Raw genomic sequence first — 21298 nt, forward strand, 5'->3', positions numbered from 1 at the left:
TCTTCCATAGTGAATCCCAGGAGGATAGGTAAATGCAGGAGCCTCAGTGGTAGATGTTGAAAGAAGAGCGAGGAGGCCAGTGTGGCTGGAACTGAGTGAATTGGGTGGGGAAAGAGGGATTAGATGGTGAGAAGGTGAAAAAGTTTGGGGATGACATTGGGTAGGGTCCCTTGGGCCTCGGAAATAGCGAACTTGGGCGCCATGTCCACCAGAGGGCGCAACGCAACTTCAGCCCGTTGTCTCAGAGAACTACAACTCCCAGCGGCCCTCGGAGTAAGCGGCTCTTCAGAAGCAAATGGTGAAGTCCAGTGGCCGCTGGGACTTGTAGTTTGCATGGGAACCCTCCGTGGAGGAAGAAGAACTCATTCCCGGGTCCCGAAAGTGTGGGGCTGGGTCCTCTCTGCCTTCCTCGGTCTCCATGGTGATGGTTCCGGCGAAGGCCCGGGATTTGGCAGCTGCTGGGCCCCCTTCCCACTCCTTCCTCCTCACCATCTGCTCCACCTTCACACCTGGCCCGGAGCCGCGACCGCCGCCTCCGCACCCAGACCGGGGATTCTGTCACCACAGAGTGGCGCGTGTGGACGAATCCGCGGGCTACTCCTTCAGACTCTGGAGTCCGAGCCCCAGGCTCCCTCCTCCCTCTGACCCAGGAGTCTCAGCCCCCAGCCTCTCCTCCCTGGGAATCCGGGGTTTTCTCAAACATAGGCAAAATTGTGACACCCAGAGGCCCAGCGAGACAAAGCTAGAGGCTGCGGCGGGCAGCGGCTGCCGGGCCATCCCTTCCGTGGAGCCCGCCCGCCGCGCCGGCTGCTCCCTCCCACTCCCTCGCGGACCTGTGCCACATCATGAAAATTTAATCCCAAATGTATTTTTGGCCAGACCCAGGGAGGCAGTGAGGAAAGGAGCACCCTCCTGGGGCCTGGATCTGGCGTCGGAAAGAGGGGCTGGCGGCGAAAGGAGCGGGGCAGGACCTGCCAGCGGGCTGGAGACAGGTCGAGGTTCAACCCCAGGGGGGCGGGGCTGGAATTCAGGGGTGGGGTAAGAAATCAGGGGGCGGGGACAGATCCCGGGCGAGGCGGGGACAGATCCCAAAAGGTGGGGCAGAACTCAGGTGCGGGGAGAGGACTCAGTAGCTGGGGACAGAACTCACGGACGTATTCCTGGTGCCGATTCCAGGGGGTGTGGGCAAATATCAAAGCAGGGACAGATCCCAGGGGAGGGGACAGAACTCAGGGGTAAAGAAATATCCAAGGGGACACAACTCAAGGGCTGGGGAGAGAACTCAGGGTGGGGAGAGAACTCATAGGGCGGAGATAGATCCGAGGCTAGGGAGGGAATAATGACCAGCAACTGGGGGTGGAGGGAGTATAACTATAAGGGATGAACTCAGATGGGAAGGAAATCGGAAATGAAGGAACTGGAAGGCGGGATGCGCCTAGAGGGGAAATAGAACTGGAGGGACATGAAATTCAAAAGGGGAAAATGGAAACAGGTGGATGGGAGTCAAGGGCGAAGAAACTGGATGGGGAAGAACTAGAAGGGACAATGGGTGTATCGAAATGGGGGTTGGAATCTAGGGAGGGGGAAGGAATTCCCTGAATGAGAAAAGAACCCTCTGGGAAAGTTGGAACTGAGGATGTGGCGGCCTGGGGATGGAGGGCGCTGGGCAGGATGTGGAACTGGAGGGCACAGAAATTCGGAGGGATAGGGCTGGGAGGATGAAACGCAAAGGAAACTCAGAGGAAGATGAAACTGTAGGGGATGAAAATGTGGGGACGAAATTAGGGGGAACTGTGAATCGGGGGGAGCAAATCTCAGATGGGAAAGAACTCGGGAGGAGAGAAAATCTGGGGTAGAAGGAGCTGGTGGGGGATGGATGAGGGGGGAGTAGTTCCGGGAAGGGACAGAACTGGGGGCGATGCAACCCAGACACGTGAGTTCAGAACCCAGAGGCGTGGTCTTGGAGTGGAAGGGCGGGGCAAGAACCGGGATGGAGGGCTGCGAAAGGCGGGCGGGACTAGAATACAAGGGGCGGGGTCTAGCGTGGATGGGCGGGGCCTCTCCTTGCCCCATCCCACCCCCGACGCTGAGTCCAGTGACAGCCCCCAGACAGCCCGCACTCGCAGCCTCCTTCCCCCCGAGCGGAGCTGCGGGGCCGGCCGGGCCGGGGCGGACCCCGGGTACCCGGACGCGGCTGCCCGGGCCCGCGGGCGGGGGGATCGGCGGGGCGGGGGGGACCAGCAGCAGGGGCAGCCGCCATGGAGTTCCGCCAGGAGGAGTTTCGGAAGCTGGCGGGTCGTGCCCTCGGGAGGCTGCACCGGTGAGCGCGGTGGGGATCCTGGGCGGGGAAGAGGGCTAGGGTCCGAGGAGGACGCTCATTCCCACCTGGGCGCAGACGGACAGCTAGACAGGCGATACCCATGGGTGGGGGGACACCCATCTGTCCAGTTTTCTCCCTCGGTCTCCGACGGCGCCGCTCTCCCTGGTCTTGTCTCATCCATCATTTTTCTGCGCCCCACCCCATCCCAGGCTCTGTTCTTTTCTCTGGGATTATATATCCCCCTTGTTTGGGTCTCTGACTCCCTCCCCCGCTTCTGGGTCTCCGTTCTCCTATCTTCTCTCTGCCTCCTCTCTTTAGATCTCTGTTCCTTCTCTCTAGGTCTCTGTTTCCTTTTATCTCTGAGTCTCTGTCCCGCTCTCTGGCCATTGCTCTCACTAGTTCTCTACAACCCCTCTGTCTAGGTCTTTGTCGCTCTCTCTCTGAATCTCTGTCCCCCAACTCCCTGCCCTAGGGCCTCTGACCCTCTCCTTTGGGTCTCTGACCCTCTCTCTGGGTTTTTATTCCTCCACCCCGGGTCTCTCCATCTCTGTGTGTTTGCCAGTTTCCATCTCTCAGAGAGTTTAATCTGAAGCTAAATCGGATTGGGGCCCATTGGTCCTTGTCCTTGAGGAGAGTTAAGCTGGCAGGAAGAAGCCAGGGTATCCTGGGTCTCTGGTGGAGAAGGGAGTTGCCGGCCAAAAATTAGGCTCCTGGGGTAGGACAGACTTCCCAAAGGGTACAGGCTAGAGCTCAGAGGGACTTCCTTCCAGCCAAAGAGATGACCCCAGTGACCTGGGTGTCCCCAGAGCAGTCTGGACACCTCTCCCGAGTCTCTCACCCCCAACCCCAGCCCTGGCTCCAAGTCAGAGAAATTACTCAGCTGCGGAGAAGCCTAAAAATATCTGGCTACAGTGCGGGGAGGAGATGGCCTCATCAGCACTATGCCCCTGCCGCCATTCCCTCAGACCCTTGGGTCCCCTTGGCCCACAGCTCTGATCCCATCTTTGATTGACCAGCTCACTAGACCATGCAGGTCCTTCTCTAAGTCTAACACTAGCCCTGCTTGCTGCAGATCACCTACTAGCTCCAAAGTTACCCCACCCTTCAGTAACGTGAGAGATGGGAATAAAGCTGGACAGAAGGGAGGGGGCAGGAGGATGGCACAGTGATGGGAGGGGGGTGGGGAGATGAGATAACCTCACCCCTTCTTTTCCTAATCTTCCAGCCCCTCCCCACCCTTTTTCTCACCTCCTTTCACGAGTTTCTCAAAATACATCAGTGTGAAGTCAGGAGAGGGAGAGAGACGTGCTGGTGGAGGGGCTGGGAAGGGGGACGGCAGCAGGAGGGATGTGTTTCTCAGGCCCTCTCCCTCAGTCTCCGTTTCTCAGCTTCTCTGTGTTTGGGTTTCTCTCCATCTGTCTCTGCCTTACCGTCACCTCTCTGAGCTGCCTTCTGAGCCCCTAGAGACCCCAGAGTTCAGGGCTCCCACCAGGACAGTCACCAAGGAGTTTGAGCCCAGAAGAGCATCTGAATCCTGGGGTTCACTTTGATGGTTGGCGAGACAGGGGGAATGCCCTGTATTGGACACAACACCCTGATTCCTTTTAATCCTCTAGACAAAGCTGGGGAAACTGAAGCACAGTTGGAAAAGGGGGGGAAAACAATGGCTGAATAAATACGGCATCATTCGAACCCAGGTCAGTCTCCCTACCAAGTCTGGGATGGAGGCTGCAGACTTCCTCGAGATGAGTGATGCTGGAGTGGGTGGAAAACTCCCTCAGACCAGGAAACACACAGTAACCCAGATGACTTGGGGCAAGGACAAGGGGGGGAAGGGGAATACAGTAGAGACAGGAGCCAAAATACCTCCTTTCTGAGAGCCAGGCCTTGGGAGGGGTGATGCTGAGGGCCAGGAAGTGGTCAGGCCCCATTGCTACTCTTGTGTGTGACCTTGGACATGGTACTTCCACTTCCTGAGCCTCAGTTTCCTCAGTTGTACAATAGGAAGATAAGGGAGAACCAAAGGGATATAAGAGAACAGAGACCTGGGACGGGGGAGAGGGGAGTGGACCGAGAATCTGCAAGAAGCAGAGGCAGAGACCCAGAGAGGCAGGTTGAGACACCGTCTTCATTTTGGTTACCTGCCTCCTAAGTGCTGCTTTTCCTCACCACCAAGTCCCTAGACCTGAGTTCCAGGCATCCAGAGAGGAAAAAGGACCCTATCCAGGGTCTCCCCTCTCTGTTCTTGTCCTCTGTGAAGTATTGGGGGCACCTTCATCTCTGCATCCCTGGTTCTCTTCTTCTGAAATGATAATATCACCTTGAAGTTCCCTCTTTGTAACCTCACATTCTACTCTTGCCCCCATTTTATAGGTATGGAATACTGAGACTGCCTCCCTCGGTTTAGAAAGCCTTGATCTAAGATCTATGTCCTAGTATTAACAATGAATATCACATTTCAGGGGCTGCAATCATATCTTGAGTTTCAGGGTCAAATAGCATGTGAGAGCAACCTGGGTCAAATTCTAATCTCATTGGCTGGCCTGTTCTGGTGGAGGGCAGTCCCTACCACCCTGTGCTATTCATTCTGGGGGCTTCCATTCCCCTCTCTCTGGCTCTCTGCCCAGGGTCTCATTCCGCATCCCGCTAGGTTCTGTCAGCTCCCCCGTCCCTTTCTCCACCCACCGCCCATTTCTTAACCCCCTCCTCCACTTCCTTAAGTTCTAGGATGGGGAGGGCTGCTGTTCTCCTCTCTTCCACCCGCCTCCTCCCAGACCGTCTGGCTGTTCTTTCCTCCCCCGTCCCAGTCTCCCTCGCCTCCATCTGTTCTAGCCCCTTCCTGGGATCCAGCCCGATCCCCTGGCTGCCTACCCGCCTCGGAGCGGGGCCGCACCTCACAAATCATATCCCTAGTCTGTCTCTCCTCACGCTCCTAGTCTCTCCATGTTTCTCTCAGCGTTCTGGGTCTCTGCCTCTGTGTTCTCTCTCCTGGGTTTCTGTCTCTACCTGACTTTGGGTCCCTCTCTGGGTTTCTGTCCCTTTCCTTCTCAGGGTCTTTGTGCTGTCCCCCACCTTCTCTCAGGGTCTCTGCCCCTGTCTTATTCTCTTCTTGACTGGATGTCTGTCTCTCTCTGGATATCTGTCCCCTTCTCTCTGGGTCTCTCTCCTTCCTCTGTGTCTCTGACCCTCTTTCTCTCAGCCTCTGCACTCCTCACCCTGTCTCTGTAGCCCTCCTTTTGAATCTTTCCACACCCATCTCAGGGCACCTCTTTCTCCCTGCAGCCTCTCTCTGGATTTGAGGTGGCCCTCCAAGTACCCTATACATCATCACAGACTCAATCCTGGATCCAGAACAGGCGGGGGCGAGAGCCTCACTGGGGACTGAGCCAATCCCCCTACCAGGGCCATCTGTCCCTTGCCAGGACACCTCCCGCCACTCCTCCTCCCTACCCCCTAGGCTGACAGCCTGAACTCAAGTTTCTCCAGGGATATCCAGCTGGGCTGCTGGATTCCAGTGCCCTGGACGTCTCCGCACCCCCAATCCCTGGGAATGGGCTTCCAGTGGCTGAATGGAGTCAGCTGGATGTCAGGCCCACAACTGGTGCCTGGAAGCAGGGAAGGGCATGCCACAGGGGGCAGGGGAGGAGGGGGGACCGTATACATAGCAGACGTGGCTGAGAAGCATCTGTTCTTTTGACACCTTTGCTGAAGCATCTCCTTAGTGCCTTTTGCTTCCTCAAATAGGCTCATATCTGGAAGAGGGGGCTGGAGAGTGTCTCTGGACCTTGGCGGGGAGGGCTGGGGTCACAGGGTTTTGGATCGCAAAGGGTAGCCTGGGTCTAAAACAACTGAGTCAAGAGGTGACAGGGCTGGGGGAGAAGGGAACTGAGGAGTTCCCCACTCAAGTCTGAGGGAGGAAGGGCCTGGGGGTGCGAATTCCTCATCTGAGGGAGATGGAGACCGGGGTCCAGATTCCTGGATCCAGAGGGGGAGAAGGGAGTCAGGGGCTGGACCCCTGGGGAAAGAGGGAGTGCGGGCTTAGAATCCCGGGTCTTGAAAAGCAGATTTTGCCCTGGACTTTTGTGTCATGGGAGGAGGGGGCTGGGGACTGGACGTCTGAGTCTGACCCTTGCTGCCTCTCAGTCTTCTGGAGAAGCGGCAGGAAGGTGCAGAGACGCTGGAGCTGAGTGCTGATGGGCGCCCGGTGACGACGCAGACCCGGGACCAGCCGGTCGTGGATTGCACCTGCTTTGGTCTCCCTCGCCGCTACATTATCGCCATCATGAGCGGCCTGGGCTTCTGCATCAGCTTCGGCATCCGCTGCAACCTGGGCGTGGCCATTGTCTCCATGGTCAACAACAGCACGACCCACCGCGGGGGCCACGTGGTGGTGCAGGTAGCTCAGGGCGGATGCTACCTCAGGCTGCTGATAACACTGCCCACGCCCTCTGATGACGTCACACCCGCCCACACCACGCCCCTTCCACACCAAAGCCTGAGTAGCCCCTCCCATTTGTGCTGCCCCCTCAGCTCCATCTCATCTCGGGGCTCTTCCCTTCCTAAGCCCCGCCCCCATCTAAATGAAGCCCCGCCCCTATTTGTTTCAGGTCTCTGATTTCAAAATGCAGACTGCCCATCATTAGGTTCCCTATGTGTTGCCTCTGCTCCATTTTGGGCTTCCTAGCAACTTTGCTCCACCTGCGTCCCACACCTGTTCCAGTGTTGCATCTTAATCCCAGGTGCAACTCAGGTTCCACCGTGAATTTTGATTCTGGATTTTCTGAAGTTCCACCGTTGCTTAAATCCCTCCCCCATCTGCTCTGGTCGTTACCTAAAGCTCCGCCTCATTTCAGACTTTCTCCCTATTTTAATTTCGGTATAGGCCATGACCCCGCCTCAGAAAAAAATTCCTGATTTGGGCTGTGGCCTACCCGCCCCTTGTTCCCTTCCAATCAGGCCCGACCTTTTGGCTACTTCTTGTCCCTGCCTAGACCCCATCCTGGTCAATCAGCAAACGGTTTGTACATTGGTTAGAAGTGGAGAAAGAACCCCCACCCCCATATATGGGCCCCTAGACATTCAGAGAAGGGACCCTGAGACAGGGAAGCAGGCAGAGCTAGGCTTCTAGGCAGCAACAGGCCCCACTGCTAAGGTAGTGCGGTCTTAGCAACATGGAGGAACAGAGTTGGGGTAGGTGGCACGAGCTCTGATTGGCAGGTGTTTTGAAGGCGAGAGGGGATCCTTGTTGCTGATTGGATGAGGGACTGTCTGTGGGTGCTGATTGGTGGAGGAGCAGAACCTGGGGCAGAGATGCTGGTTTGATGTGACTTTTGGCCCACAGAAAGCTCAGTTCAGCTGGGATCCAGAGACTGTTGGCCTCATACACGGCTCCTTTTTCTGGGGCTACATTGTCACCCAGATTCCTGGAGGATTTATTTGCCAAAAATTCGCAGCCAACAGGTATGGGGTGGGGTCTCAAAGTGGGCGGCAGAGTGTGGGTGGAGTTAGAGGGTTTGGCCTTGCATTTGGGGGCTGACTCCGGGAAAATGGGAGGAGCCTGGGTTCTGGACCAGGGTCCTAGAGAAAGGCGGGGCTTGTGATTGTGGAAGGTGGGGGGTCACAGAGAAGGTGGGGCCTGGGGTTCTGGGGGCGCAGGGCCTCGCCTGCTGTGGGAGGAAAGGGCAGAATCCTAGGTATGGCGGGGTAGCTGGACTCTTTTCTCGGACCACGAACTCTTCCTATCAGGGTTTTTGGCTTTGCTATTGTGGCTACCTCCACTCTAAACATGTTGATCCCCTCGGCTGCCCGTGTCCACTATGGCTGTGTCATCTTCGTGAGGATCCTGCAGGGGTTGGTAGAGGTAAAGCTCCGCCCCCTATGACCCCCGCCGCCGTTCTAGCCTCGCCTCTTCTCGTTGACTTTGGCTTTCTCCTCCCTAGGGGGTCACGTACCCCGCCTGCCACGGGATCTGGAGCAAATGGGCCCCGCCCTTAGAGCGGAGTCGCCTGGCAACAACAGCCTTTTGCGGTGAGAGGAAGGGGCTGGGATCCAGCCTTGTGGGTCTGAGGATGTAGGGGGCTGGAGTATGGACTCTTAGGTCTGAGGAAGGAGGGGAATGAGGGCTTGGACTCCCGGGTCTGAGAGAGGAGGGGGCTGGTGACCCAGACTGAAGTATCCGAGGGAGGAGGGGCTGTGGCCTGTGCATCTGTGTCCCAGAAAGGTGGGGGCTGGGAATCCGCCTTATTGCATTTGAGGGAGAATGGGACTCTTCTCCATCCTGTATCATCCCCCATAGGTTCCTATGCTGGGGCAGTGGTCGCGATGCCTCTCGCCGGGGTCCTGGTGCAGTACTCAGGATGGAGCTCTGTGTTCTACGTCTACGGTGAGGGGCCCGGACGCCTGGGTCCGGGTGGCGCTGGGGCAGAGCGAGGCCGGTCGTCACCTCGCTTCCATCCCCCTCCTGACCCCCCCAGGCAGCTTCGGGATCTTCTGGTACCTGTTCTGGCTGCTCGTCTCCTACGAGTCCCCGGCGCTGCACCCTAGCATTTCCGAGGAGGAGCGCAAGTACATCGAGGACGCCATCGGCGAGAGCGCCAAACTCATGAACCCCGTCACGGTCCGGGCCCAAGCCTGCGGGGCGGGGGCGTGGTGGGGAGAGGAGAGATATCGAGGCAGGGACGCAGGAGAAAAATGGGCTTTGAACCCGCACTGCATGTAGATCTTGGTGGGTTTGCATAGACATTTAGAGGAGACTTGATGGGAACGCAAGGTGGATGGAGCTAGAACCTAGGAGGCGGTGTTAAAGCCCGGAGAGAACGGCATTAGCAGGTGCTGAGAGCAGGGCTTGGTGGCGAGGTGGGCGGAACCACTGATGGGCGTGGTTAAACCTGCAGAGGCGGATTAGAATGTGAGGTTTTGCTTAGACCTCGGGGTGGGTGAGGCTAGAATTAGGGGGCGTAATTGGATGGAAAGAGACTCTTGGGTCCATTTATGAGTCTCTGAAGGTCATCGTGGGCTCCGGACACCTGCCAACCTGAGGGCCACTGTAGAGTCGGGACCCCTGCATCCCTGAAGTGTTACTGTGAGGCTAGGATGCCAACGTTCCTATGGGGACGTGGTCAGGCTGGCGACCCTGCGTCCTTGGAGGTTTTAGTGAGATCGGGAAACCTGGGTCTCTGCGGACTATAGTGGGATCCCTGTAGGGACACGGAGAGCGCCCAGCCCCGCTCTCTGTCTTAGCCGTCCCTCCTCTCGCCCACCACAGAAGTTTAACACACCCTGGCGGCGCTTCTTCACGTCCATGCCAGTTTACGCCATTATCGTGGCCAACTTCTGCCGCAGTTGGACGTTCTACTTGCTTCTTATCTCCCAGCCCGCCTACTTCGAAGAAGTGTTCGGCTTTGAGATCAGCAAGGTTGGGCCCAGAAGGGAGGGTGCTGCGGGAGCGGCGGGGGTTGAGGGGGGAAGGAGAGGGACCTGGATCCCAAGGGGTTGGAACGGGGCACAGGGAGGAGCCAGTGGTACCTGAGCCGTGGAGACCCCGGGCACGTGGCCCCTGAGCCCCCTCCCTGTACGCCCGCTGGCGCAGGTGGGCCTGGTGTCAGCGCTGCCTCACCTGGTCATGACCATCATCGTGCCCATTGGAGGCCAGATCGCCGACTTCCTCAGGAGCCGCCGTATCATGTCCACCACCAACGTGCGCAAGTTGATGAACTGTGGGGGTGAGTGGGGCGGGGCCTGGATCTGGTCTGGGACAGCCTGGGAGGGGCAGAGCGCCGTGGGGCAGATCTAGGGGGCCGGACTCTGAGGAAGGGGCAGAGGTCAGAGGGCGTGCCCAGGGGCGCGTCCAAAAAGGCTGAGCCAGGGTGAGACCAGACTTGGTTGGAACAGAATGGCAGGTAGCAGCCTCAGGGGCCGAGGGGTAGAAGGGCAAGGCAGGTATTGCTGTCCAGGTGGAGCAAAGGCGAGACCACGTTGGGTCTGGAAGGACGGGGTCTATACGAGGCTGGCCAGAGTAGGATGGGAACTGGGTGATGAAGAGGGGGAACCTGGAGAGACAAAGGTCTGAGTGTAATGAATAGGGACAGAAAGGGAAGGTGCGAAGGTGCCTGGGTGGGGCCTGGACCCTGCGTCTTCAGGGCGTGGCCTAGTCAGTGGGTGGGGCCACGGAGTGCCAGGTCGGGGGCGGCGAGCCTGTGCGCGTGGCCAAGGGCCAGGCATTGGGGAGGTGAGGGCTTGGTTAGGGCGGGCGCGGACAGAATGGGGAACAAAGCCAGGGACAGGCGTGGAAGTGTCCAGACTGGGGCGAATAGGGGTCGGCTGCGGCGGGAACGGGTCTGGAGAGGCGTGGGGCGGCCTGCGCTCAGATAAGCGGCTCTCTGTAGGCTTTGGCATGGAAGCCACGCTGCTGCTGGTGGTCGGCTACTCGCACTCCAAGGGCGTGGCCATCTCCTTCCTTGTCCTCGCAGTGGGCTTCAGCGGCTTCGCCATCTCTGGTGAGAACCGCCGATCCGCCCCTGGGGGAACTCTGGTCACCTCTGTGGGGAAATTCCTGGCTCAGGAAGGGGACCTCCCAGCCTCGCAAAAGGTGGACTAAAAAGCCAGAACGGCGGGGAGGGGGGAGGTAGGGGTGGGGGAGGAGTCACTCGAGCGAGAATCGGCTGTGACGTCTCCTGGCTCGCCTTGCCAGGGTTCAACGTGAACCACCTGGACATCGCCCCGCGCTATGCCAGCATCCTCATGGGCATCTCCAACGGCGTGGGCACGTTGTCCGGCATGGTGTGCCCCATCATCGTGGGTGCCATGACTAAGCACAAGGTCCGTGCGCGGGCCCTGACCCACTTGCCCTCCAAATTTGTGTATATTACCCTCCTGACGTGCGCCACCCTCCCTGGGCTCCATCCCTGCCCTCTCTGGGTCTCTTTCAGCCTCTTTCTGGATCTCGGTCTCCCTTTCTCTGGGCCTCCCTGCCCCCGCCCCGCTCAGGTTCTCTCTCCACCTCCTGTTTCTCTGTCCTCTGACTTCACCTCCCCATTGTCCCCGCCCCAGACTCGGGAGGAGTGGCAGTATGTGTTCCTCATTGCCTCCCTGGTGCACTATGGAGGAGTTATCTTCTACGGGGTCTTCGCTTCCGGAGAGAAGCAGCCGTGGGCGGAGCCTGAGGAGATGAGCGAAGAGAAATGTGGCTTTGTTGGCCACGACCAGCTGGCTGGCAGTGACGAAAGCGAAATGGAGGATGAGGCTGAGCCCCCCGGGGCACCCCCTGCTCCCCCTCCCTCCTATGGAGCTACACACAGCACAGTTCAACCCCCAAGACCCCCACCCCCGGTCCGGGGCTACTGACCGTGTGCCTCCCGCTGGATGGCAGTTTCCAGGACCTCCATTCCACACATCTCTGGCCTGAGTGACACTGTCAAGGAACCCCAGTCCTCTCTGTCCTGCCTCAGGCCTAAGAAGCACTCTCCCTTGTTCCCAGTGCTGTCAAATCCTCTTCCCCTCCCAATTGCCTCTCAGGGGTAGTGAAGCTGCAGACTGGCAGTTTCAAGGATACCCAAATTCCCCTAAAGTTTCCCTTCTCCACTTTTTCTGCCTCAGTGGTTTCAAATCTCTCCTTTCAGGGCTTTATTTGAATGGACAGTTCAATCTCTTACTCTCTCTTGTGGTTTTGGGCACCTCCCCCTTTCCTTTAACCCCAGGGACTCTCAGGCTAAGCCCTGAGATTACTCAGCCCCCCCTCCCCTTTCAGAAAAATTCAAGGTCTTCCGTCTAGAAGTTTCAAATCTCTCCCAACTCTATTCTGCATTTTCCAAGTTGGTTTACCTAATCACCCATCCCTGCCATTCTAGGGATTGATTCTCACCAGCGTTTCTGAGGGGAAATGGCAGTTTCAAGCACCCCCCCACACACACCTCTTCACCCCTCCCTCCACCAGCATATTCTGCTGAAGCACCAAATTCCCCAAGACCTTCTCCCTAGCTTAGCACAATACCTAGGGAAACAACCAAAATGGCAGTTTTAACAATATGCCTCTCTTCACTCCCATGCACTTTTTCTGACACGGTTTTCAGGTCTAAATAGTGGCTGCTCAAGTCCATCAACTCAATGGTTTGAAGCCACCGGCATTGAACTTTCCCATGGTGGTTCAAGATGCTCCTCTTCCCCCCAATTCCTTGCACTTTATTCTTCTGGGTGGTTTCAAACCACCCTCATTTTCTCAGTGGCCATTTGTTGCCTCCCTCAGGGGCTAAATGACTCCAAATCTGGGATCCTTCCCCTCTCAGATTCCCCTATTTCGGCTTAGAATTTGGGGAACATATATAGGAGAAGTCACAGAATCCCAGGAAAGGGAATGGGGCTGGGGAAAAGGGGTGCTTTTCCCCGGGGCAGGGTTGTGTCTTTGTGTCTCTGTCTCTGTGATTGTAAACCCTGCCCTGCCCCTCTCCCAATAAAATGCTTTGGTGTACACACCCAGTCGTCATTGGCCTTGGGAGTCCCCAGCACGCTTCTCCCTGAGACCCAGGAGTCCAGGCCCCCAGCCTCCTCCCTCCTCACATCTGGGATCCTAGGACCCCAGCCACTCTCCTCCCCCAGGACTTAGGCCAGAGGAGTTGTCTAGCTGTGGGAACACGTGATTTATTCGTCCTTAGAGTATGTTCTCCGCTGACATCTAAAGCATCTCTGCGTGTTGGACCCTCTATCCGAGAGGACCCCTATGTAGCAAAGCGGGCCAGGAGGACAGGACCTCTGGGTCCTTCCTCTGTCTGGGGAAGGTGCAGGTCTTGAGGGGCTCACACGAAGTTGTTGGGGAGCGTGGAGGGGGAGAGAGGTTCCAGGTGCTGGGGGCGGCCCCCGCGGGGCGGCGGAGGCAGCTTGGGTGGCAGTGGGGGGGTGGGCGGTGGCTGCTTGGTAGCGATGTGTGAAGGGACCCAGGCGTTCGGCGCATAAAAGTAGAGGTTGTAGGGGTCCTTCGGGGCGTCCAAATGCATAACTGTGGGGACAAAGGAACGAGGTCATCCATAGGCTGACAGGGGGCCTGTCCCCTCTACTGAGCCGCTGGCCAATGAGGAGACAGGGAAGAGGATTCCGACCTTCCATTGGAGCGGGGTTTTCGAATTAAAGGGCCCCTGAATAGACGAGGGGGCGTGGCGTCCAAGCAGCAGGGGCGGGGCCTGCCGCGCTCCTGGAGGGGAAGGGGCGGGGCTTGTAGGGACCTGCAGCTCCGAGCGTGCGGCAACTCCCGGCTGGGCTGGGGGCGGAACTGGACATGTGTGTGTGAAATTTCAGAATACTGGGGGGCAGAACCTGACCCTGGAGGGTTCAGGGCTTCTACTGACCTTGGATGGGGACCTGTACTTTTAGGTAGGGCGCCCTGAAGTGTCAGGCGAAACCAGGTTAAGGAAACGTGCAGGCATTCAAGGAGCGGGACGCTACAGGGGTTGCTCACCCGGTTCATCTCCGTCGTTCGGGAGCCGGTGGTGTGCGAAGGGCCGGTGTCGAGCCGCCCGGCGGTAGAGACACCACAGGAGCAGGAAAATGCCAATAAGCAGCCCGGTCCCGGCGAGGAATAGGCACAGGGCCCCGCCTGTCTCGCCCCGGGGACGCCCCACCAGGGTCACGCCTGAAGGAAGGAGGCCCAGGAACAGCAATCTAAACTCCTAGCCTCCTCCACCCTCAGACCCAGGAATCCAGATCCCACCCTCCTCCTCCCTTGGATCCGGGAGCCCCGGCCCCCAGTGTCTCCTCCCTCAGACCCCGCAGTACCAGCCCTCAGCTTCCTCCCCGCTTCAGACTCCGAAGAGGGGCTTACAGCCTTCTCCTCCTTTCGACCCAGGAGTCCGGCTCCCAGGGCCCTCCTCCCTCAGACCCAGGAGTGCGGGTCCTAGTCCCTCACCGGTCTCCTTCACTCGCTCCACCACGATGATAGTGTTGACACTCTCACCTCGGCTGCGCCGCTGGGGGGCCCGCGGAGTGACAGGGGCGGGCTGATCGGGGGGCCCTGGAGGAGCAGGGGACCTCACAATCCGGGCTGAGGGAGGAAGGGCGTCGGGCCCTTTAGGGCTAGAGTTCTGGGGGACTTTCAGATCAACGGTCCCAGGAGATTCTGAAGTGGGCAATTTAAGGGCGTCGGGCTGGGTGGCTGCAAGGGTTTCTGATTTGGGATTCAGGGGCAGCTCATTTAGGGCAGTAACTTCTTCCTTGAAGGGTGCAGGCGTTTCTGGGGGAAGACTAGTGGAGATCTCAGGATCAGAGGCTGGGAGGGTCTCTGTTGCATCTTGGTAGGGGGTAGTGGGGAATTCTGTTTGGGGAATTTCAGTGGGGTTGGGATTGTGGCCTACATGAGATGCTGGGTGGGGGGTTTTGGTAGGGTCAGGATGGAGTGTCTGGAGGAATTCAGAATTTGGGGTCTCAGTGGTGTCAGGGTCATGGGTCTCTGGAGATTTGGGGTCAAAAGTCTTGGTGGGGTCAGGATTAGGGGTCTCAGGGGCTTCTGCATGTGAGATTTCAGTGGAGCTATGTTTGGAAATCTCTGGGGATTCTTGGTGTGGAGTTTGTGTAGGGGCAGGGTTTGGGGTTTCAGGAAATTCTGGGTGTGAAGTTTTGGACGAATTAGGTTTGGGGGTCTCAGGGGATTCTGTGTGTGGAATTTCAGTTGGGTCAGGTTTGGGGGTCTCAGAAGGTTCTGGATATGTCATTTTGGAGGGTTTAATTTGGAGGGTGTCCAGGGATTCTGATATTGAGGTGTTGAGTGAGTTAGGTTTGGGGGCCTCAGGAGACTCTGGGTGTGGGCTTTCTCGGAGGTCAGTGTTGGGGGTCTCAGTGAATTCAAGGGGGGAGGGCTCAGGGGAAACCGCATGAGGTGTCTTGCAGGGCTCAGGATAAGCGGTCCTGGGGGATTCTGGGTTACTCCCATTGAGAGTGGAATTTCCAGATGCAGGAGGGGAGGGCTGAGAGGGGTGGTCTATCCGCGAGAAGTCGGAACCCTCAGGCGGTGAGGCCGAAGGGGCAGCCTTGGAACCCAGCCAGGCGAAGAGAAAGACGAGAAGGAAGAGGATCGGGCTGAAGGATTTCATAGCTCTGGGATTTACCTGTAGCAGTGGGGGAGCGGGAAGGAAGGGGTTAAAGCCAGAAGTCGCCCGGGAGGCGACTCCGGAGGCCACGCCCACTGGTCTCCGGGTAGACCGCGTCTCCGCCCAGCTCTGGGCACCAGGTAAAGGAGAAGCCCCCTGCAACTCCCTGAAGGCTGTGAGGCGGTAGCCGCCGTAGCTAAGGGAGACTGAGGCACAGGGCTTCTTGGGAGTCGTAGTAAATTTCCTTATCTGTTTCCCTAAGGGGTCCCAGGAAAATTGGGAAAGAAAGACACCTTTCCAAGCCCCCAGACCTCCTTGACTTCGGCTTCGAAGGGTGTAGACCTCTGAGGGGCATGGGATTTCTTCCTCTCCAAGAGCCCTGGGGACACCTTGACTTAACAGTTGTTTACATTAGAGGAGGCTCAGAAGGAACGCCTGCGGGCTGGGGTCCTGAACGCCTGGATTTGAGGGAGGAGGGGGCCTAAATGCCTGTAACTGGGGGAGGAGGGAGACTCCTGGATCCTGGTCAAGAAGGCTGCTGGGGGTTCAGACTCCTGGCTCCCAGAGGGTGGAGGGCCCTAAATGTGGGTCTAAATTCCTAATTCTTTAGAAAAGAGAGGCTTGAAGGTTCAGATGCCTAGAATTTTGAGGGAGCAAAGCTTGGAGGGGGGCTGGATTACAGGGGAGAAAGGAAATGGGTGTCTGGAACTCTTGGGTCCTGAGTTAGAAGGAAATTGGGAACTCTGAGCCTTTGTCCTCCAGAGATAGGTGTATAAGGGTCTGGATTCCTCAGCCTTCAGGAGGAGAGAGCCGTGGGGCAGGACTCAGGTCTCTGTTTATTGAGGATGGAGCTGGGATCTCAAGGTCTCAGGGGCTGGTCTGGGGCAGAGATGCCTAGGTCTGTGGTCAGGTGGAGGTGGGGTGGGCATACACCCAAATGGGACAGGGTCACTTGGGGTTTGGGGTCTCTTACCTGCTCAGTGGGGTCCAAGATAACAACAGGTGAGCAGAGCTGAATGCAGAAATCAGTGAATGCTGCAGAATGGCTCTGGGCAGGGCGGCAGGAGGTAGGGTCTCAGGGGTGCATATGACGCACCTGACCCCCACCCTGGGGATCCTGGGAGCCTAGCGACAGGCTTGAACTTTTACAGGGACAGAGATGAGGGAATTGTCTCTGGAAAGGGGAAGGGAGTTAGGGACTGGATCATTTGGTGGAGGGATGTGGCCCAACCAAGCTCTCCTCCCTGTGAAGCCAGGGGTCCCAGCCCTCTGCCCTCTCCTACACCCAAACCCAAGAATCCAGGTCTCGGGTAGCCTCCCACTTCAAGAGCCAGGAGTCGGGACCCTCAGACCTCTCCCCTCAGATCCAGGAATCCAGTTTCCCAGAGCCAGGCTCTGTTCCCCTCCTCTCTGGGGAACTATGAGTCTAGGTTCCCATGTCCTGTCAATCAGAGATTCAGATTGCTACTGCCCTTTGGGACTTCCCAACCTTTGTCTACCATTCCATTGTGTAGACAGCACCCTCTTAAGAGCAAGTGTTAGGGGGATTGGGCCTTATCTTCACAACACCCCCAAGTTCCTCCCCGGGAAGGGCTTGGACACATCCTCAGGGAAGTCAGGGTCCTTGTCTGTCTCTTTCCCCTCTTTGCAGTGTCTCTAAGACTTTCCTGATTTCGCCTGTCACTATACCTGCCTTCACTGCCCCTCCCCCCGCACATACCCTTTGCTTTCTCTTACCAACCCCCTCCCCCACCCCCACCCCCCATTTCTCACTCTTTCTTTCTGGTTTTCTCACTGTCTGGATTCATCTCTGGACCTCTCTGTCCAGGCTGGCTGTCCTTCCATTTCCTGTCTTTCTGCGTGCTCTTTCCCTCATTCCTCCATCTCTAGCTGGCTCTCTTGGTCCCTTTCCCTCTCTTTTCTCTCTTCCTTCCTTTTCCCTTCTTTCTTCCTCTGTTGCTCCCTTTCTTCCTCTCTTTCCTTTTCTCTGTCATTCTGTCTTTGTCCTTCCCTGTCATGGTTACTTCATCTCTTTGTGTCTCTGCTTCTCCCCATCAGTCCCTCTTCTGTTGCTTCCCCCTGTCTCTCTTTCTCTCTCTGTGTCTCTGGCTTCTGCTCTGATGGTCCTTCCGCCGGTCTCTATTTTTATCCCTCTGACACACCCCCTGTGTCCACTTCTCTGTCTGTCTCTCCCCCTCCCAATTCTCTTCAGGTCCCAGCTCCTGGTCCCAATTAGTGGGTGGCCGCTAAGGCAGCGGCGGGGCCCCCACCCCCAGCTCCTCATTATCGCTGGCAGCTCCTAATGAGCCTGGGCGGGGGTTGACCTGGCGCCCCCAGCCCCCTGGTCTGCGTCACTGCCCGCTGCGGGGGTTGTGGAGGCGATATAAGGGGGCTGCCAGCCTCGCTGCCGGAACCCACTGCGCGGTAGGGGGCCCTGCAAACGGGCTGCAGGGGAGTGGGGGTGGATGGTGGGGCCGGGGTTCTGTTCTGGGCCAGGACGCGGGCCTCACTGAGCTCTCTCCTGTCTCTCCACAGGTGATGGAGACCCGCCAGGTACCCAGGAGCCCCCGGGCGCGACTGCTGCTGCTGCTGCTACTTGTGTCCTGGGGCCACCGCACCGCCTCAGGAGCCGCCCTGCCTCCCGCGGGGGTCTTCAGGTACGTAGGACATCCAGGTCTCCCAGGAAGGGTGGGGACTCAAGAGAGGTGGGAAGAGACCCAAAGAGAAAGAGGAACAGAGACTCAGAAAGGGGGAACAGAGACCCAGAGAGAGGACAGAGATGGGGGGTGGACAGGGAATCAGCAAGACAAAGAGATACACAAGGATCTGAGAAAGGCTTTGAGAGACTTGAAAGGAGCCGAAGCAGGAACGGGTTTGTTCCTTGAGCAACGTTTACTGGGTCTTGGTGTGTGCCAGGCGCGCGCCGGGCGCTGGGGCCGGACAGGTGCATCAGACTCGGTCTCTGTACTCAGGAGGCTCCGAACCTGGTGAACACAGAGACGGAGACCCATACAGAGAAAGAGAGAGACAGGGGACAGAGACTGAGCCACTCCACAGACGGTGCAGTAACAGGGCTTCGAGTTAGACCGCGGGGAGGACAGTTGGCGGGCGGCGGGCCCGGACACATGGAAACCGCCTCTTTCCATCTCCCGGCAGACTCCACACCCCCAGCCGGGCTTGGGCGGGTCCGGTCACCCCCCAGTCGCGGCGGAGCCTGGCGCTGGCGGACGACGCGGCCTTTCGGGAGCGCGCGCGGCTGCTGGCCGCCCTAGAGCGCCGCCACTGGCTGAACTCGTACATGCACAAGCTGCTGGTGCTGGACGCGCCCTGAGCGCCCCGCCCGCCCCACCTTAATAAAGACCCTGCTGTGCGTCGGGACTGCGCCTCCTTCATGTGCTTCGTGTGTGTGTGTGTAGTGGGAGGGTGTGTGTGTGTGTGTGTGTGCGTGCACGGGGGCGGGCCCTGCGTCCGCTACGCTGGCGTCTACCTCCAGTTCCCTCTCTCTTTTCTCATCTCCCACTCTACTCATCCTCTCTCTCTCTGCACTACCGCCCCAGCTCTGTCCTTTCCTCTCACTCTGTGCCTTTGTCCCTCTCCACTCGCATATCTGCTCCCACCCCACCCCCGACTCTGTCCCCTTCTCTTGTTCTTTGTAACCTCCCAGGTCTCTGTCCCCCTCTGAGTCACTGCCTCTTTCTCTGGCTCTCTGTTGCTCTCTGGGTATCTGTCCTTCTCTCTTGGAGTCTCTATACTTCTTTTTCACCCTCATGGCTTCCCGGCCTTCTGGAGAATCTCTGTCTCCTCTCTCGACTCTTCTTTCTGCCTAAAACTCTTCCTTCCATTCTTAGTCACTTTCTTTTCTCTCTGCCTGTCTCCTTCGTGTCTTTTTTTCCTTTCTTTCTTCTTTTAGGTCTCCGTCTCTCTCCCGGCTCTCATTTTCTCTGAATTTCTCTTTTTCCGCTCTCGCATCACTTCCCGACTTCTCTTTGGGCGCATTGGAAAGTTGGGGGGGGCGGCGGTGGGGGGACTCTGGAGATGCATCTGCCATTCAAAACCGGGTTCCCCTAAACCTACTTGTGTGGTATTGGGAAGGGCTTCTAACCTTCCAGTCTCATTTTCCTCACCTATTTTGAGGATTAAACCAGATACACCATTAGAAGACTTAAGTACGCCCTTCTGGAAGCCAAACACATTATTAGAAAAGGGTTTCCAGGAATTCCCTGGTGATCCAGTGGTTAGGACTCGGCGCGTTCACTGCTGGGGCGAGTTCAATCCCTGGTCAGGGAACTAAGATCCCGAAAGCCACGGGGCCGCAGCCCCCCAAAATAAAATAAAAAATAGAAAAGGGTTTCCGCCTCTCTTGCAGCAGCCTGCAGCAGTTTCTTCAGGGTTTTCTAACTGCGCGCCTCCCGGAAGACCATTGGGGCGCCTGGGCGGGGCGGGAGGAGAGGAGAAAGGAGAAAAGCTTTAGGCTCCTGGAGGAACGGGACGGAGGCGGGGAAACACCTGGCCCACCGGTGAAGGAAGTAAGGAAGCAGCCAATCAGAATCTGCCTCTCCCTCGCTCTCTCGCTCTCTCTCTCTCTCTCTCTCTCTCTGGAGGCTCGGCCAGCACTTCCGCCCCGCCCCTCAGTGGTGACCATAGCAACTCACTCCCTTAACTGGACTGCGAGGTTTCTGAACCTAGCTCCCGTGGCGCAGCTCGCACGGACTGCGCTCTGATTGGTCTAGAGAAGAGAGTGGAGCTGGGCGAGTCGACGTGAGGACAGGGGGCGGGGCTGGCGCTTGGTGATTGGCAAGCTCTCCCGTAATTTGCATTTCCGAGAGGCGGACCGCGCCCTAATTGGCCCTTAGGCTGTGGGGTGTGGCCTGTTTCCCTGTTATTCAGAAATACTGAACAATGAATAACTAACTGTATTTATTCCTTACAACTATGGGGAGTTGGCCAAATTTTACAAAGAAACATGGCTCTGAAAGTCAGGAATCATTTCCCCAAGTTGTCAGCGCTAGTGAAGGATAATTGGAACCCAAATCTGTGCAACTTCAGAAGTCTAGACCATTCCACTACTCTCATGGAGAAAAAGAATTAAAATGTTATGAGCAGTTACTATATGCTGGGCACTCTTCCACATACCATTGTATTGGCTCTTTCAGCCTCACATCAACCCTGTGAGAAGCCTCATCCTCTGTCTGCTGATGGGCCTGGTAACTCTGTCTTGGCCTGTGCTCTTCCTATACTTCCTCCCCACGTCTTTTTTTAAATTTTTTATTTAATTAATTAATTAGGCTGCGCAGGGTCTTATTTGCGGGAATCGTCGTTGCAGCATGCGGGATCTAGTTTCCTGACCAGGGATCGAAACTGGTTCCCCTGCGTTGGGAGCGGGGAGTCTTAACCACTGGACCACCAGGGAAGTCCCTCCTCCCAAATCTCTTGCCTAGCATTTGAGGCTTTTCACAAAATGGTGCCCAAACCCCTTCCCTTCTCACTCTACTCCCCTCTCCTCAGGAAATTTCAGCAATCCCCACACTTCAGTCACCATCACAGCTAATAACATCCAGACCCCCATTTCCAGACTGAAAGCCCAATGCTCAGGGCTCCAGCCACTTCTTGGAACCCAGAGACACTCACTCCTCCCCACATGAGCTCAGAGTGTCCCCCCCAAGCCCACCCCTTCTCATGGGTTCTCCATGTTGGGAATGGCTCCACTGTCCACCAGTCACTGGGTCAGATGCAGGTGCAGTCCTTGCCCCTTCCCTCTTCATCCTCCTTCATAGCCTGTCAGTCCTGGCTCTGTCCTTCCTGCTCTGCCTCTTTCTGCTCTGCCCTTTTTTCCATCCATGCACCCAGCCCAGCTCAGGCCTCATGCTCTCTCACCTGGACCATGGCCCCAGCCTTCTCCCCACCTCCTGCC

The 21298-nt window shown here is 57.4% G+C and overlaps 3 protein-coding genes across 3 annotated transcripts; 2 read left to right on the top strand and 1 right to left on the bottom strand.

Annotated features, from left to right (window-relative positions):
- Positions 1-2214: 2214 nt before the first annotated feature.
- Positions 2215-12779, top strand: SLC17A7 (solute carrier family 17 member 7). The gene is made up of 12 exons (XM_059903967.1): positions 2215-2320; positions 6464-6716; positions 7662-7780; positions 8066-8180; positions 8260-8347; positions 8616-8702; positions 8794-8936; positions 9585-9734; positions 9909-10041; positions 10705-10815; positions 11010-11137; positions 11369-12779. Exons 1-12 carry the CDS (start codon positions 2259-2261, stop codon positions 11660-11662), a joined length of 1683 nt encoding a protein of 560 aa, XP_059759950.1. The 5' UTR covers positions 2215-2258; the 3' UTR covers positions 11663-12779.
- Positions 12780-13107: 328 nt separating this feature from the next.
- GFY (golgi associated olfactory signaling regulator) lies at positions 13108-15390 on the bottom strand. Its single transcript, XM_059904039.1, has 3 exons — positions 14211-15390; positions 13764-13937; positions 13108-13307 (listed from the first exon to the last, which is right to left on the bottom strand). Exons 1-3 carry the CDS (start codon positions 15388-15390, stop codon positions 13108-13110), a joined length of 1554 nt encoding a protein of 517 aa, XP_059760022.1.
- Positions 15391-17925: 2535 nt separating this feature from the next.
- On the top strand, positions 17926-18718 carry PTH2 (parathyroid hormone 2). The gene is made up of 2 exons (XM_059905584.1): positions 17926-18044; positions 18544-18718. Exons 1-2 carry the CDS (start codon positions 17926-17928, stop codon positions 18716-18718), a joined length of 294 nt encoding a protein of 97 aa, XP_059761567.1.
- Positions 18719-21298: the final 2580 nt, after the last annotated feature.

This window comes from Balaenoptera ricei, chromosome 19 (assembly GCF_028023285.1).
Source record: "Balaenoptera ricei isolate mBalRic1 chromosome 19, mBalRic1.hap2, whole genome shotgun sequence".
In the NCBI taxonomy this organism is placed as follows: Eukaryota; Metazoa; Chordata; class Mammalia; order Artiodactyla; family Balaenopteridae; genus Balaenoptera; species Balaenoptera ricei.

Coding starts and splice junctions, on each gene's coding strand:
- SLC17A7 (XM_059903967.1), top strand. CDS start 2,259: ATGGAGTTCCGCCAGGAGGAGTTTCGGAAGCTGGCGGGTCGTGCCCTC. Junction 7,781..8,065: donor CAAAAATTCGCAGCCAACAG/GTATGGGGTGGG, acceptor TCTTCCTATCAG/GGTTTTTGGCTTTGCTATTG. Junction 9,735..9,908: donor TCGGCTTTGAGATCAGCAAG/GTTGGGCCCAGA, acceptor CCGCTGGCGCAG/GTGGGCCTGGTGTCAGCGCT.
- GFY (XM_059904039.1), bottom strand. CDS start 15,390: ATGAAATCCTTCAGCCCGATCCTCTTCCTTCTCGTCTTTCTCTTCGCC. Junction 13,938..14,210: donor GGAGCGAGTGAAGGAGACCG/GTGAGGGACTAG, acceptor TCCTTCCTTCAG/GCGTGACCCTGGTGGGGCGT. Junction 13,308..13,763: donor GAACGACGGAGATGAACCGG/GTGAGCAACCCC, acceptor TTGTCCCCACAG/TTATGCATTTGGACGCCCCG.
- PTH2 (XM_059905584.1), top strand. CDS start 17,926: ATGGAGACCCGCCAGGTACCCAGGAGCCCCCGGGCGCGACTGCTGCTG. Junction 18,045..18,543: donor CCTCCCGCGGGGGTCTTCAG/GTACGTAGGACA, acceptor ATCTCCCGGCAG/ACTCCACACCCCCAGCCGGG.